The sequence below is a fragment of the Loxodonta africana genome, chromosome 7 (genome assembly GCF_030014295.1).
Source record: "Loxodonta africana isolate mLoxAfr1 chromosome 7, mLoxAfr1.hap2, whole genome shotgun sequence".
In the NCBI taxonomy this organism is placed as follows: domain Eukaryota; kingdom Metazoa; phylum Chordata; class Mammalia; order Proboscidea; family Elephantidae; genus Loxodonta; species Loxodonta africana.
In genome coordinates, this window is record NC_087348.1 from 35,027,608 (window position 1) to 35,040,868 (window position 13,261).

Here is a 13,261-nt window from a genome sequence, read left to right on the forward strand (position 1 = left end):
ACCACTCTCCCTGCTTTTGGGACGTCATCTTCTCCCATCTCAGCTTTTAACATGTTTTTGCAGAGACAGTGACATAATTCAAATTTGCCTAATCAGAGCCTCCCTCAAGGAATTTTTCCCCTGGACCAGGCCCCCGCTTGTTTCAACTGGGGAGGCCATTTCTCCTTGAGTTATATGAAGGTAGCCACTCTGATAATGAAGCTGAGAACAGAAGCAGGAAGAGATGACAGTCAGCTCACCTCTTTCCTTAAGGCCTCACTGGCCATGGAAGGGAGATAAATACAAGCCAATAAAATCTTCTTTTAGTTTAAGCAATTTAAAGTCTGGTTTCTATCACTTGCCATCAAGAATTCTAACAGCCACACTGTACTTCTACTTCTTTAAGTGTAAAATGCAATCAAGACTTGTCCTTCTCAACTCACAGGACTAACTCACTGAAAGTGCTAGGAAGTCTGCACGCTACTATTTCAGCGTCAGTGTGGAAGCCATCTGCTGGATACGCCTGCTGAGCAGCCCTTTTCTCAATGACGCAGCAAGTTATTCCAGTAGTTTCACATAATTATAGTTAGGTGATCACACTCACTAAAACACTTGAAACTTGTTCTTTCAGAAAACACTCGAAGGTTAAATGAACATGTAGTGTTTCCAAGACTCCGCAGGTCTTACAACCATGGCTCGCTGATCTTGTGATTGTCTTAGTCAGATTTCTATTTAAGCTTTGACCATGTTTGAGCACATACTGCTCTCTTATAACATTTATGTACTCTGACATAATCAGCAGCCAATCAAAATTTTTTGGTTGAAAGTTCCTGATGAAATTACATATAAGTACCCTGAAAATCTGAATTAATTGGAGCACTGATTTACTCAGTAATGACATACTGCCCAACTTTAAAGTTGTCTATTAAGCTTGCACAGAAATCTGTTAATGGTGTTCTGAGTTGCTTATATTCAACAGTCTTAAAGCCAAACATGTTTTACTATCTATACTTTTCTCCAATACTAACCCCCAGAGTGGTCTGAAACACTTCTAAACTGCTTCTTTAAACAGTAAAGTTTAATTATATCTGTTTCAGGTATGAGAAGAAAGGATTGAGTAAGGTGATTGTTTGCTAAGCCTAAAGATCTTGATTCAAGTTAAATGCAACCTGAGGATGATACTATCTTGCTTGCTGAAAGTGAAAAAGACTTGAAGCACTTACTGATGAAGATCAAAGACTACAGCCTTCAGTATGGATTATGCCTCAAGATAAAGAAAAATCCTCACAACTGGACCAAAAAGCAACATCATGATAAACAGAGAAGAGACTGAAGTTATCAAGAATTTCACTTTAGATTCACAATCAATGTCCACAGAAGCATCAGTCAAGTCAAATGAAGTACTATACTGCACAAATCTGCTGCAAAAGATCTCTTTCAAGTGTTAAAAAAGCAAAGATGTCACTTGGAGGACTAAGGTGTGCCTGACACAAGCCATGGTATTCTCAATCGCCTTATATGAATGCAAAAGCTGAACAATAAAGACCAAAGAAGAATTGATGCATTTGAATCATGGTGTTGGCAAAGAATATTGACTATATCATAAACTGCCAGAAGAATGAACAAACTTGTCTTGGAAGAAGTACAGCCAGAATGTTCCTTAGAAGCAAGGATGGCAAGACTTCGTCTTACATACTTTGGACATGTTATCAGGAGAGATCAGACCCTGGAGAAGGCCATCACGCTTGGTAAAGTGGAGGTTCAACAAGAGAGAGGAAGACCTTCAACAAGATGGATTGATACAGTGGCTGCAACAATGATCTTAAGCATAACAACTGTGAGGATGGCACAGGACCAGGCAGTGTTACATTGTGTTGTGCGTGGGGTTGCTATGAGTTGGAAATGACTCAATGGCACTTACAACAACAAAGGAGCAGGTGCCAAGCAGGCCTATGACCCAGAGGTGGGCCAAAAGCATACTTCTAAGCCACACTGCCACATAATTTTTTCCTTGCTTTTCTCAGTAAATTTTCTGTCTGGAAAAAGAAACATTGTCGCGAAGATTTTCTGTTGGCCAAAGATAGTATATACCTTGTATCCCGTAACCTATTTCACTGTTCTATTTATTCATTTAAGAAAAGCTTCCCTAATGATTTCTACTGTTGTTCTAGCATACTTACACATGCTCTCAGTACTGGAAAAGAGACAGAGGCAAAGGATAGGATATAAGACTAAGATTTTCTTTAAAAACAAACAAAAATTAATAAAAGGTATAAAATGTACTCAAGATTCAAAAAGCAACAAGACATGCTGAGCACTGGACTGGCAGCCTGGACTGGGAGACTCCTAATTGACTGGGTGACTGGGACAAGCTCACTTATGTCACATCAACCCCCAAACCCCAGCGTCTGCTCTTCCCAATCTGTCAAAGGAGTGTTTCCCAAAGGGTGGCGTGCACACCCCGGGTGGTAAGCAACATGAGTTTAGGTGATGCCAAGCACACATATTTTGCCTTGTAATCATTCCTTTCTTTTGATATGTATTAGGAAAACATATCAAGCATGAACTTGATAATATTAAGTTTGTTCTTTAAGTAATATCTTTAAACTCAAGGAGCTCTGGTGGCACAATGGTTAAGTGCTCAGCTGCTAACCGAAAGGTCAGTGGTTCTAATCCACCAGCCACTCTGTGGGAGAAAGATACGGCAGTCTGCTTCCGTAATTTACACCCCTCGGGGTTATAGTGAGGACAGCTAAGCACATGGTAAAGTGAGCACATGGTACATGCTCAATAAATAGCAGCTGGTGAGCTCTGCTCTGACAAGGCTCTGCCCTCAGGGGCTTTTGGTGGAGTAAGGACACTTGGCTCATGTTATGGGTGCCACCTGCCACATCACCACCTCCTATTTCCTACAGTCGCCAACTGTTTATCACCTTGTCCCCATTACCATTTCAAAATCCTGTGTTCCTTTTTATCCTTACTTCTCTTCAATCTTCTCTCTGTCCTCTCCTTTTTTCTTTCCTCTCTTTTACAATTCAGTGTAACAAATCTTTGTGTTTTTGTTACCCCCATCTCTCTCTCTCTAAAACTGTGCTCTTAGGGGCTCCAGGAGTTTCTAGAAGGTTCCTGTGACACATAGCCGCACCTCCATGGCTCCGGTCTCTCTCTCTCTCTCACTCACGCACACACACACACACACACACACACACACACATTTACTGGGCTTCTGAGCAAGATTTTGTTTGAAGAAAGTTTCCTGGTTTAAAAAATGTTGAAAACCACTGATGTAGAATTCAAGGTCAGACACAAAACCTAATAACTAAAGACTGTACAGGTCCTGTCCACAAGGTCAACAGCACACAGGAGGGAGGTCAAGAGGCATCTGGGGCTACTCACCTGTACAGAATAATTCAGACCTAGATTCCCCCTCAGTGACATTCCCAACTTGTGCGAAGATCTCTACTGTGTAAGATGAGCCAGGTTTCAAGCCAGCGACTACAGCAGAGGTGATTCCAACAGCTGTGATTTCTTCCTTTGGGCTGCTGTGATTTCCACCAACAAGAAGGCGGTAAGTGTACGTACTAGAGGCATTATCAAAGTTCTGCCAACTAAAGGCTGCTGCTGTGGTGTTGGTATTTATTTTAATGTTGGACACACTGCTGGGCCCTTTTAAAAAAAAAAAAAGAAGAAGAAGAAGCGTGAATTAGCTTGACTTCCAGGATTATTTTATTTACTGCATCCAAAAATAGCCTGGCTCCTTTGGAGAAAAACAGGAATGATTAAAACTAATATATCCTGACTCATAAAATGGAATGCTTCCCCCCAAAAATTCAGAAAATAATTATACAGATTATATCTCTAAAGAATTAAAGTTTTTCAGGTTTCTTTTAGTATTTTAAGTTTATCCAAAATCTATTTTCAACATATAATTCCCAATCTGTTTTTTAATCAGATTAATGAATAAGAAAAATACACTGAAAAGATATTATAAAATGCCCTTCTTTACCGTAAATGTAGGTCAAATATTAGCAAAGCACTTCCCTTTGCAAAGCTCTCAACCTGGAAGAATCTTTATGCCAACATCACAAGGTGACCCTCCTCTAGTCTTTATTCTCAAGGAATTAATGCAACAGTTATGTTTTTCATTGTCATAGAAACACTTTCTTCTTCTAAAGACAACGCCAAGTTCACAGGGCTTCTGCACCGGCGCCCCATGAAAACAGCAGGCCCTTTGCTGAGGCCAATGTTTTCAGATTAAGCCTGAAACCCAGAAACACAATCAACCTTTATCCGATCATTTAACCAATACTTACTTCCCACCCTCCAAGCCAAAATGCCGTCCTAAGAGACTTACGTGTGTATGCTGCAATGGAGCTGGAGTTCCCTCGGACACCACCCATTTCTGGAGTGATTGTGATGTTATACAGGGTGCCCGGCATTAGGCCCGTTAGAGTGATTGCTTTGTGATGAGTGACCGTTTCATCAGAGCTGACCTCAGGTTGTATATCTAAATGGTAGGTGTACTGGGAAGCATTGTCTGTGCTCTGCCACTCCAACTCCATTTCCGTTGTGGTGACACGCACCACACGGATGTCAAACACCGCGCTGGACTCTGGGCCAAGAAAAAGAGGAAAAGGAAATCTATTATCAACCATCATAAAGGCCAGCTTATTTCAAAGTGATTATCTCTGGCTGGTGGTTTACATGTGATTTTTTTGTTTTCTTTTTGCTCCTCTGCATTTAATAAAATGGATATGTATTACTGTCGTTACTAATTTTTTTTTAACATTTTTCTTTCAATAATTAAAAGGAAAACTTAATATTTACCAATTCTATTGACTTCCCTTAAGAAACATCACTGTTTTACTGAAAATATCATCTATTCACTTACCAGTTTGACCTTCAACTTCCCAGAATGGACAGTGCTTTCAACTGAATATATTTAGCTTCGTGAAAAATTTACTATCATATCCTTATTTTTGTCATTTTACTATAAACCAGGGAGGACTTAGATAGGCCAGGACCAGTCAGCAACTGGGAAGCAGCCCCCCACATGAAAGCAAATATACAGGCGGCTACATCTGGTTTGGAAACCCTGGTGCCATAGTGGTTAAGAGCTACGGCTGCTAACAAAGAGGTCAGCAGTTCACATCCACCAGGCGCTCCCTGGAAGCCCGATGGGGCAGTTCTACCCTGTCCTTTAGGGTCCCTTTGAGTTGGAATTGGCTTAATGGCAATGGGTTTGGTTTGTTTGTTTTTGGTTTACGTCTGGTTTTCCAAAGGTTATATCAACCCTGCAAACCATTTTAAAATTCAGGAGACAATGTAGCAATCCAATTAAATACTGATGGTATAACAGCACATCAAACAAATATAAATCACGCTACATTACATTAGTTTCAACTAGGTAAAAAAAGAAAAGAAAAAATCACTATAGATTTAGATTGGGGGATCACAGTAAATATAAATATTTTATTTGTCAGGGTAGCACAATTGATTGAATTTTTTCTTTCATTTGATGTCTCCACCCTCACCCCAGTTCTAATGAAAAACTGGAAACGAAGTGGGTTTTAACAGATTCACGTTTTCTGATTTTCACATCGTTATGAATGCCACTCTGTGTCCATCAGGGGGCAGTATAGAACAACACAAGAAGGGAGAGGAAAAAATGGTACTCACCATCACCTGTGCACAGGATCTGCAACAGAAAAAGAAAGCGGAAGTCAGCAGATTCATTCAGCCACGGAAAATGCAAATCAGGAATAAAGCAGTTGAGGATTTAATAATGCAGGTGGGGTGTTACAAAGTACCTTAGGCAAAGACCCCTGGCCAGGATTGGGATGTGGGAACATAGACTACAGTGATTCAGTAAAATACCAATCACAAACAACGGATTGACTCCATTTTATGGAGGTAGGCTGATGTTTGCTACCCAGTATCCTTCCTCACAGACACATCCAGCACCTGGGGAAGCTCCCTGCAATCAGCACCCAGTTGAGGCAAAAGTGCACAGAAGCAGAGTCAAGACCCCAGGGGCCAGAGAACAGGAGACTGGGACCACGACACCCCTCCCCAGAGCCATTTTCACATCTCTATAGGGTCTTCTTTTTTTTTTTTTTATAGGGTCACTATGGAATCCACCCAACGTCAGTGGGTTTGGTGTTTGGTTTTATGGCAGGGTATAAAGCCAGGTGTGCTGCAGGAGAAATCCACTGGGTTGGGGATTTTCATTGTATAAAAACTCACCTGCTGCCTTCTATCCACAGGTGGCAGTCATTTATTATTATATTTTAATCATATGGAAATGGCTTTGGGAAGAATGAATGTTTGAAAAAGAAAGGACCTTAAGATTAGTTCGTTGGCAGTGCCTCAATCTTTGGTCTTTAGACGCCTGGGAGGGTCCTCAAAGATATTCACTGTGACCAAGAAATTATTTCCCCATACTTAAAAAAAATATTGCCATTGAGTCAATTCTGAGTAATGGCGACCATATAGGACACAGTAGAACTGCCCCATAGGGTTTTCAAGGAACAGTTGGAGGATTCGAATTGAGGACCCTTTGCTTAGCAGAAAGTTGGAACAGACTTGACAGCAATAGATTTTATGGGTTAAATCCAAAATCAAACCAAACCCAGTGCCATCGAGTCGATTCCGACTCATAGCGACCCTATGAGTTTTATGGGCTACGAAGTCTAAAATAGTTCAAGGTTGTATGTCTTATTGTTTAGTAAGCACACCTTTTTGTTTAACAGGAGTTTGCAAAAAATGATCCCTGCGAAGAGGAAAATAATCAAAAGGGACCTGGTGGGGAGAAAATGTTCTCCAACCTCCCATCAAACTCTTACTACACCCGGCTAGCCCCTCAGGCCTCATTGTCCCCTCACACCCTTCACACTCTTGAAGTTGGTTCCCCTAAGAGCTTTTATGTATGTATTCCCTCCCTCCCAAACACTCTGCCTCAGACCTTCCTGTGACATGGTCTAAAATGCCATCTCTCCAACGAGTCGTTCCTTAGCCAATCAGCAGAAATGAGTGTCCTCACTCTCCATGACATCATTGAGCAATTACCAAAATTATCCTCCACCTCTCCAACTAAAATGCCACCTCCATGAGAACAGAGACCTCGCCTGTACCCCTGTGCCTAGAATGGAGCACTCAGTGGGCACTAAATAAATAACACACGGAAGGAAAGAATGAACCTCTCATTTTGTAGAGGATAATCCCAAAGGCCCAGGAGGGGAAAGGACTTGCCCCTAGGTCCCACAGTAAGTCCAAGGCAAAGGCTGCCCACCCAGGAGCCTGACTATCAGGCCCAGGATTCCTTCCACTTATCCCACCATCTGCATTTATCAAGGAGGCCTTGGTGTTGTAAAGGGTTAAGTGACTACTAATGGAAAGGCTGGCAGTTCAAACCCACGCAGAGGCACCTTGGAAGGCGTGGCAGTCTGTTTCTGAAAGGTAACTGCCACTGAAGACCGTATAGAGCAGTTGTACTCTGACACACACAAGGTGGCCCCGAGTCAAGAATCAACTTGGCAGCTACTGGTTGCACTTGTCAAACGGAGAAGACAGGGCAACATTCATCCACAGCTCATGGGTTAGGAACACAGAAGGAAGGGCCTGTTACTCCCTCCCATTCTCTCAGTGGCCCAGGCACCAAGTCTCAAAGGTGCCTGAGAATCATCCTCTCCCCCCGACAAGGCCCAGTCGCTGCATCCCCCACTCTCAAGCCCTATCAGCTCTGTCCTCAAGTTTTCCAGCCCATCCCCTTGCCTCCAGCTTCTGCCCCTCAGTCTAGGCTGTGCATCAACCCACATAGTCCAAATTGGGAGAGAGGGTAAGAGTGGAAGGGTCAGGTCCCAGGCAAGTAGGCACAGGGTGGCAAACGTTTGCTGCCAGTAGTTGGAAAACATTAAAGGAGATAACCTCATAGCCCTAGGATGTCCCATCCTACCCCCTTCCAATGGTATTGTCTCTTTGTGTGTGCATGTACATGTTGTCTCCACAGCTGGAATGCATCCAGTCATCCCCCCACCCAGATACCAGCTGAAAACATTTAAAGACCTGGACGCTGCCCTCAGGCAGTTTACAGGCAAGTAAAGGAAATATGGTATGTCTGGAAGCAACTAATTCAAGGTGGAAGGCACTGAGAACTCACTTTAACGAGCAATACCGAGCACCCTCCTTGTGCCAAGCACCGTGCTAAAGCTAGAGCTAAAGCAGACCTTCTATATCATTGAGGAGCTCGTGGCTCAGGGATGGAGGGCGGGAGGCAAGTTGAACCAGGTGAGGGAGGATAGGTAGATGCTATCCCTGGGAAGGTACCATTCACTAAGGGAATCAACGCAGAGTGTCTGCTCATTTCAATCTGTGTCCTTTGTAGTCTCAGCCTCAGTAACTGATGATCATTATACAAGACAGTGCCAAAGAGCTCTGAGTTCTAGGGATGAAAGTAGCAGGATCACCATCCTGGAGGAAAAGCTAGTTTCCGTGAGATTGAAATCACAGCCCTGCCTCTGTCTCCTCGATGCATTTAACCAAACACGCAGGGAGCACTGACTGTCAGGCTTTGCTCTAAGCACTTTCCAATACCAACTCATTTACTCCCTCCAACGCCCTCAAAGGCAGGCACAGGTCACACTGCTGGTGAGCTGTGGAGGCCAGATTTGAGCCCAGGCAGTCTGACTCCTGGGTCTGTGTCCTTAACCAGTAGCTGCACTAGCCCCAATGTAAAGCAAGCAGAGAGAAAAAGTACTAGGATTTAGGGAAGATTTTTAATTAACTTCAGAAGATGTTATCAGCGTATTCCTTCCTGTCTCCCTGTCTCCAACCGCCCCCCCCCAAAAAAGTAAGCAAAGTAAGAGTGTTCCTTGACAAATCTGAGTATAGTTTCTCTTTGCTGCCCTTCCAAAGAAGGTCCAATGTGCCACACGAATGGGCCAGCCTGTGTGTCTTCAAGGCTCATCATGAAGCAGTGGTCAGCACAATAATACACTGCATTGAGTTGCTTTATATCTTTCCTGGCCTCACTCCCTCTTCTTTTTTTCTCTCATCCTCACCTCCCTGGGCCTGACTTCCCAAATAAAGCATCAGCACTTTAATTCTTGCCACAGGACCCAGAAAACCTAAAGGACCCAGGCTACACCACCAGTTGAGGGGCCCAAGAGAAGTCTGCAAGGAGGCTACTAGAAAAGGGATGTATCTGAGGAAATATTATCCTGCTTTGCTGGGCTTCACTGGAACTGCCCGTGATGCCTGGAGCTGTTGCAGCCACTATGTAACAATGAGGTGGGGAAAAAAAAATCACTCATCTGCTTGGGATGGCCCAGGGGAAAGAGGGAAAGCATCTGGATCCTTAAGTTATTAAAACAACCCTAGATCCTTTCTAGCTCTAGACTTCTTGCCTGGAAGATGAAGCGCCCCTTCTTTTTTAAACTCTTTTTATTTGGGTCATCTATTATTGCAACCAAGAGAACACTGGCTGGCACAACAACAACAAAGCAAGGTAACTTAATTTTCACAATAATCCTCATTTTTACAGATGAAAAAACTCAAAGACCAAATAATCTGCACCCAGGATCAGGAAGCTGGTCAGGGACAGGGAAAGCCAGGATGCAATCCTGGTCTGCCAGGCTCCCAAAGTCTTCTGCTGACCACAGGGGGAAAAAGAAAAGATGCCTAGCATGGTGGACACTTAATACTTTTCAAAAGAATAGTATTAACAGAAAGCCCATCTTTCTAAAATTTACTTCAAAGCCTAGACATGTGCCATTATCCACAGATTTATACATTGAACACCAAAGGTAAGTGCAGAAAAAGGATGGTGTTGGGGTACAACTCTCCAAGCAGTGACAATTAGATGTGCTGACAAGAATAACCTCGGTTCCTTCCCCTCCAAAGAGGAGCCAACAAGGCACTGATGGAGAAGGACTCCCTGAAAAAGCCCCCCCATGCAAGTATCCTTTCACAACTGGTCTCTAACCCAGAGGTTTTAGTCCTAGTGGGGAAAGAACCAGATATTCCACAGGTTCTGTCTCATTTACTCCTCACCACACCCTGTACAACAGGGACTCCAATTCCCATTTTCCAGATGAGGACACTGCGGCTAAGTACATAGCCCAAGGTCCCACAGCAAAGAAGTTTCTTGGTGACCATAAACTTGTCCCAGGCACAGAGGACTGAGATGAAAAGAAGGGGACAGAGATGCTTCCAGCTGAAGATAAAATCGCTTTCCACTCTCTGCTTCCCACTGGGCAGAGCCAAGCCCAGTTCCAGGGGCACAGCAGGCTCCAACCAAGGTCAGCTGCCTTCATTGTCTGGCTTCAACAGACCCACGAATCAGAGGTTTCTGAACAAGCCCACCCTGTGGCTAGGGCACAGGGGATCCAAAAGTCACAGCCCCTGGACTCAAGCTGAATCAGAGGGCAGTGTCTGCACAAAAGGCAGCAGGTATTGCAGCAGCACTATTTACAAGAGGCAAAAGGTGGAAACAACTCCAGTATGCCCTTCATGTCTTCTCCTACAGCCTTGCACCACGCCAGGCTCGGGGCTTGGTGCCAAAGATACAGAGGGCACTACAGGTGACTTTCCAAGAGCTCACAAGCAAGAGAAGCACCCCCCCAAAAAATGTTTAAATGAGAGTGCAGAGTAGCAAGGAAGCCAGGAGACACCTAGCTGAATAGTCAGGGAGGTGCTCAAAGCCATGATCAGCTTGGGACGGGGGAGGGGCCCCAGTGGCTTAAGAGCAACACTGCAGTAGACAGGCGAGTGGCAGCAAATACCACGTAGCAAGTGACACAGCGTGGGGATTTTATGCTAGTTGATTCTACTTACTATAATATTGACTGAGCCCTTAAACTCTGGGCCAATCACTGTGCTACAGGTGTTACCGTCATCAGCTCATTTAAGCCTTACAACAATCCTAGGAGGCAGAAACTGTGTTTATCCCCGTTTTACAGATAAGGAAACTGAGTCTTGGAAAAGTTAAATTCCTAACCCAGCATCTTACAGCTAGTAAGTCTAAGATTCTGGGCCCAGTCTACCTGCCCTTGAAGCCCTTGATCCTTAAGCACTTCCTGGGCAGTGAGCTGGTTCATCCCTAGCCAAGTCTCAACTGAGATCATAAAACCAAGAGGTAAGTCCAGGACTGCAGGTCACAAACCCTTTCCTGTCCAAGGCTTTGAGGGCGGGTTCCATCGGCCCATTTGAATTAACTGAATTAAGTAGCCTTCTGCACTATTCTCAAAAAGAACAGGGTTTGGGGGCACATTCACAGAGCAGCCTGGATTTTAGCAAGTGACAAAGCTGCTGGTTTTCTATTATACACGTTCGGTTTTCAGGGATGGGTAATAAGTGACTGAATAACACAATGGGTAACAATAGGCTCTTTATCCTTCTAAAACCAAGCCCACACACCATATGACAATAGTTATTTTTACCCACTGATGTAATTAACCAAAATGTGAACCGCTTCAAGCACTTTTTAAAATCAAACAGCATTATATGGGGTTCAGGGCATGCACAGATTTCAAATCTGAAAGGCCATGATTCTTTCTGTCCCTCCTTGTGAATGTATACCACAACTCCCTGCAAAACAGGCCCCAGAAGGTAAATCATTGATCACAAAAAGGGCAGACAGGGTGGGGCCCTTTGCCACTGAACCCAGAAGCCAGGCAACCAACGTCATGATAGGAAACTCCCCAGAAGGCAGGTATGGGGGGGCAGCCTAGGTACCTGGCATCCGTTTCCACTCCAGAATCCGAAAGGCAGGGGAGAGGCGGGCCAGCAGGCACCACAGTAAAGGGCTCCCACAGCAAGGGACATCCAGAAAGCATGGCGTGCTCTGCCTCATTTGCAATAAATGACTGTCTCCGAACTCAAATGCTGTCATCAAGAAAGGACTGCGAGACTGGAGAAACCCCGAGAGTATGGCCCCCAGAAACCTTTTAACTCAGTAATGAAGTCACTCCTGAGGTTCACCCTCCAGCCAAAGATTAGACAGGCCCATAAAACAAAACAAGACTAAAGGGGCACACCAGCCCAGGGGCAAGGATGAGAAGGCAGGAGAGGACAGGAAAGCTGGTAATGGGGAACCGAAGGTAGAGAAGGGAAAAATGGTAACAGGTCGCAGGGCTGGCAACCAGTGTCACAAAACAATATGTGTTATTAATTGTTTAATGAGAAATTAATTTGCTCTGTAAACCTTCATCTAAAGCACAATTTTTAAAAAAGGAAAAAGGACAGTGGAAAAGGGTCAGAATAATCCATAATTCTGTACCCCAAAAATGTCAGGGGAGGCTTGGATGGAAGGGATGAGCATGACCCAGCCTGGAAAGTCCAACTGGCTCATCTCCCACCTCCAGGGGCAGTTGGGGGCAGGATGAACTATTCCAACTGCAGAGAGAAAGCAGTAACCAGGGGGGCTATTTTGGTGAGGCTACACAAACTCTGAGACGCGGAGCTGAGGGTGACCTTGGAAGTCCCAGGCCAGAAGTTTCCACGGGTATTTTTAACAGCAGAAACTATTTTTTCACAAGGAATTTTATACACATACAGAGTTCCATGTTTCATATATACATCCATATATGTATGAATGTGTATATGTGTGCATATGTATATTTAGATAAAAGCCGGGGTTTTTTTACTATGCATTTATTTTTAAAGTTCAAGTTACTCTATATCTTATTTTGAAATGTAATCGACGCATAACCAAGTTGAGATGCTGGTGGTCTCCAATGTATTAAATGCTGGTATAAAACATATGTGGGCAAGTGTTTTCATTGTAATTTCAAACACAGCCAATTTGAGGGGCTGTTTTTAATGAAACTCAAAGCAAACACTGCTGCACCTCAAGGAACACAGTTTGAAAACAAGTGATGTACCCTTTGACTTTATGAAGGAAGAAAGTCCACAGACACTCAACGACTTGAGCAAGATCACACAGCACTGAGACTAAAGTGCAAATCTCCAGACTTATCAGCAGGGCTTGCCACCACAACTTGGGAGAAAGTCAGAGTTGGCAACCCCTAGATTCCTACCCAAACCCTTCTTCCATGTCATATGATTAATCTGGGATTCTGAATTGGAGCTCCACTGTCCAAATCTAGTCCACTGACATGTTTTGTTTAACCTACAGTGTTTCTTAAAACAAGTCCCTGGGTGGTGCAAACGGTTAACACACGCAGCTGCTAACCAAAAGGTTGGAGGGTTTAATCCACCCAGAGGTACCTTGGAAGAAAGGCCTGGTTATCTACTTTCAAAAAAATCAGTGCTTGAAATCTCT

General features: G+C 43.9%; 1 protein-coding gene across 7 annotated transcripts in view; it reads right to left on the reverse strand.

Moving 5' to 3' along the window:
* Positions 1–13,261, reverse strand: part of PTPRJ (protein tyrosine phosphatase receptor type J) — a 197,836-nt gene that overhangs the window by 64,440 nt on the left and 120,135 nt on the right. For all 7 annotated transcript variants that reach the window (XM_064288125.1, XM_064288123.1, XM_064288124.1 and 4 more), the window contains exons 2-4: positions 5,659–5,677; positions 4,334–4,591; positions 3,376–3,645 (exon numbers count right to left, since the gene is read on the reverse strand). In XM_064288125.1, the coding sequence (XP_064144195.1) occupies positions 3,376–3,645; positions 4,334–4,541 (478 nt within the window). In that variant the 5' untranslated portion in view covers positions 4,542–4,591; positions 5,659–5,677. The remainder of the gene's footprint in view (positions 1–3,375; positions 3,646–4,333; positions 4,592–5,658; positions 5,678–13,261) is intronic.